This window comes from Scyliorhinus canicula, chromosome 1 (genome assembly GCF_902713615.1).
Source record: "Scyliorhinus canicula chromosome 1, sScyCan1.1, whole genome shotgun sequence".
NCBI classification, from domain to species: Eukaryota; Metazoa; Chordata; class Chondrichthyes; order Carcharhiniformes; family Scyliorhinidae; genus Scyliorhinus; species Scyliorhinus canicula.
The window spans coordinates 14,004,204-14,008,147 of NC_052146.1; the positions used below are offsets into that span (position 1 = coordinate 14,004,204).

Genomic DNA, 3,944 nt, shown 5'->3' on the forward strand with positions numbered 1-3,944 from the left:
GCACAAACATTTCTTGGCCGCCTATAAGGCCCCCCCTGCCCTCCAATCAGCCCACCCCCGCCACGCGAGTATTCCGACCGGCTGGAGCACATTACATCCACGCTGCCGGGGCTTCGACCGGTTGGGGGCGGAGGATGTCAGGGCGGGTCTCTGGCAATGGCCCCAGGCGGTGCGGCGTACTCCCCGAGTACCCCGCTTTTCGGGGCACGCAGAATCCGGGAACCGGGGCCAGTCCAGATTCCTTGCGGGAAAATGGATTCTACGCCCCCAGCACTGGCCGGGATTTCGGTGTCAGGGTGCGGAGAATCCAGCCCAAGATTCCTGAAGATAAAATGACCAATTTTACAACTATTGTACAAACAATGAAATAGGGCATGTTTAAAAAAAACAAAATTTCAAGTACCCAATTCTTTTTTTCCCAATTAAGGGGCAAGTTAGCCAATCCACCTACCCTGCACATCTTTTGGGTTGTGGGGGTGAAACCCACGCAGACACGGGGAGAATGTGCAAACTCCACACAGACAGTGACCCAGAGCCGGGGTCGAACCCGGATCCTCGGCGCAGTGAGGCAGCAGTGCTAACCACTGCTCCACCATCCCGCCCTTGAATAGGGCATGTTTTGTCAGTCAAACTAAATTCTGACTTCCAAGATATCATAACAGAAAAAAAGAAGTCCACACCAGAACAAGAACAACGGGATCTCCCAGACCAAAATTAAATGAACAGACAGCTGATCTAATGGTCATGCTTTGGACAAGAATATTGGCTGGGAAACTCCCAGCTCTTCCCTGGCATTACCATGGAATCTTAGGGCACAATTCACGATCCACGCTGACTAAGTGTCATTTTGGGCGGGTTTCGTAGGGTGATTCCCGCTGGATGTTTGGACCCGATCCCGATCATTTTGTGGGAGCTTGGAGAGACTCTCACTGAAAAATCCCACATTTAGAATATTTTCTGGAAATGGGGAACTAAAGACACTGGGCGGGATTCTCCGAACCTCCCGCCGGGTCGGAGAATCTCCGGGGGCCGGCATCAATCCCGCCCCGCCGTGTCCCGAATTCTCCGCCACCCGAGATTCGGCAGGGGTGGGAATCGCGCCGCGCCGGTCAGCGCCCCCCCCCCCCCCCCCCCCCCCCCCCCACCGGGCGATTCTCCAGCCCATGATGGGCCGAAGTACCGTCGCTGGCAAGCCTCTCGTGCCGGCGTGGATTAAACCACCTCTCTTACCGGTGGGATTGGCGGCGTGGGCGGGCGCCAGGGGTCCAGGGAGGGGGGGGGGGGGCGGGGGCAATCTGACCCGGGGGGGTGGGTGCTCCCACTGTTGCCTGGCCCGCGATCGGGGCCCACCGATCGGCGGGCGGGCCTGTGCCGTGGGTCACTCTTTTACTTCTGCCTTCGCCATGGTCTTCACCATGGCGGAGGCGGAAGAGACCCCCCTCCCCTGCGCATGCGCCGGTATGACGCTGGGAGCCGCAGATGCTCCGACGCATGCGCGGACTTACGCCAGCCGGCGAAGTCCTTTCGGCCCCGGCTGGCGTGGCGCCAAAGGCCGTTCACGCCAGCCGGCGGAGCGGGAACCACTCCGGCGCGGGCCTAGCCCCTCAATGTGAGGGCTTGGCCCCTAAAGGTTTGGAGACTTCCGCACCTTTGGTGCGGCCCGAAGCCGGAGTGGTTCACACCACTCCAACACGCTGGGACCCCCTGCCCCGCTGGGAAGGGGAGAATCCCAGTCACTGACAAGATCGGCTCCTCAGAGAACGGGGAAACTTTTTTGAAGGACGCCCAGATCTCAAAGTTAGGTTGAGATCTCGGAACCCTTCAAACCCCCCCCACCCCCTCATGTACCCATGCATGCCCCCTTCAACCCCCCTTTCATGGGCATGGCCACCCTAAGGTACAGCCCTTTGGCAGTGCCCTTGACACCCAGACACTGCCCCTTGGCACCCTGGAAGCGCCAACCTGGCACCTGGTCAGAGCTCGGGTGCATTGCCCTGCCCTGTCCCTGACCACCCTGGGGCTCCAATAGTCTCCGAACCTCCAGCAAATCTGTTTTTTATTTTTGGAGACCAGTGCTAATTTGCGCTGGCCTCAGGCTTTGCTGCAGGAGCCAGGAGACTGTGGCCCCGAGCGGACTCATATAAATATGACGATCTGGATCACGCCCAGCGAGGGGGTGAACCAGATCGCGGCGGGCGTAGCAGGTCAGGTACACTGCGTTTGGCTTGATGAGAAACCTGGTTTTGGACTCTTCCGCTGTTCACCGGGTGTAGGGGGATCAGCGCCGGGTACAATGCGAGGGAAAATCGCGCCCTTAATCTTCACTATAACCACAGGAATGAACAGATGTGACCTCGGGTTAGCATGTTGTCCAAAGGATGGGCAACCGTGCGCCATGCATTGGATTGCCAGTTTAGGGCACGTGCTGAAGATGGGTCTGTGAACCCAGGAGCCTCTGGGAGCGATTGTTTCTCTCCAAATGGCTCGAGTTTGCATCCACGCAAGATCCATTGACCCATAATACAATGTTTGGAGAGTAGGTGGAGACTATGGGGGGAGGGAATGATTGACGTTAGGGGTGAAATCCTAAACCCCTTTCTTTATAAACACATTCATCGTTTTATTCCCCAAGGTCACACCACAGCCTTCAATGGCTGTACTTAAAAGTACATTAAACTATAATTGCCCCATTGAGATTATTCCGAGTCACCGACAGCCACACATTAGGATGTTTGCTAATTATAATTCCACTGGGATTAAAATGCAGCTAATTTGACTAAAAATAGATCCGAAAGAGTATAAGATCCAAGAACATTGGAGGGCATTTATTCTGCACCTTCTTGGCAAAATGCCTGTTGCATTAATATTAGAGTTTGGAGGTGTGGGCTATTTAATTCTTTTTGTGTTCCACGTTAGTTTAGCCACAAGCATAGTGTTGATCAATGCATCGGTCCTGCTGGCTCTGTTGATCAGGAAGTTTTTCCTGAAGGAGAATAGGTTCTTGTTCATGTTGAGTACCTGTATAAGTGATCTGGGGACAGGAGTTTCCTGGTACTATTCTGGCCTTTTTGACACATTGGACGCATTCCCTCCACGGAATGGGACTTACTTCATTGGGCCCACTTTCATGGGACTCTCCTACCTGATCACCTTGGCAGCCCAGGCAGACCGTTACCACGCTATCATTTCGCCCTTTCGATATGCCCAAAGAATGACCCGTACCAGAACAGGGATTGTCATTGCCTGTCTGTGGATCTACGCCTATACAGTGGCTGCCGTACAGAACCTAGTCACCTCAGCCATTGGCATGAAAATCAGTGGCATCGGTTCACTCATTTGCAACTTAACAACGTACGTCATTATGGTGGTGCTGAACATCAAGCTGTATCTGATTGCTAAGTATCAGCTGGAGAAGGAACCACCCTCGGCAGCAAGGGAGAATAAGAGAACCTCACTCTACCTGATTGTGGTTGTGGCAAGTTGCTTCCTCGCCTTTTGGCTGCCCATCTTCCTCAACGTCATAGTCTGCTCGTTTTCGCGACGCTTCTGCTTGAGATTTAGAACGGACGGGTTGGACCCCCTGAGAATCCTGCCACGGGTCAATGCAGCTCTCACCCCTGTTTTGTACATCAGGGGTTGCGCCCCTCTGAAAGAGATCGTGATGACCAGAGTGTGGAAGTGCTGCCGAAGGGGTGCTCGGTGAGTAAATAGTTAAAAATAGGCTTTCTGTGGAGGACAGATGTGAACGGTGCCAAAGAGGCCCGGCCAACCACGCCCACATGTTCTGGTCTTGCCCCAGACTTGTGGAGTACTGGACAGCCTTCTTCGAGGCTATGTCCAAAGTGATGGGGGTGAGGGTGGAGCCATGCCCGAAAGTGGCGGTCTTCGGGGTCTCGGACCAGCCAGATCTATTCCTGGGGAGGAGGGCGGACGCCCTTGCCTTT

General features: G+C 54.8%; 1 protein-coding gene across 1 annotated transcript; it reads left to right on the plus strand.

Moving 5' to 3' along the window:
- Positions 1–2,848: 2,848 nt before the first annotated feature.
- LOC119977996 (melanocortin receptor 5-like) lies at positions 2,849–3,703 on the plus strand. Its single transcript, XM_038819283.1, has one exon. The coding sequence runs from the start codon at positions 2,849–2,851 to the stop codon at positions 3,701–3,703; it is 855 nt and encodes a 284-aa protein (XP_038675211.1).
- The last annotated feature ends 241 nt before the right edge of the window (positions 3,704–3,944 follow it).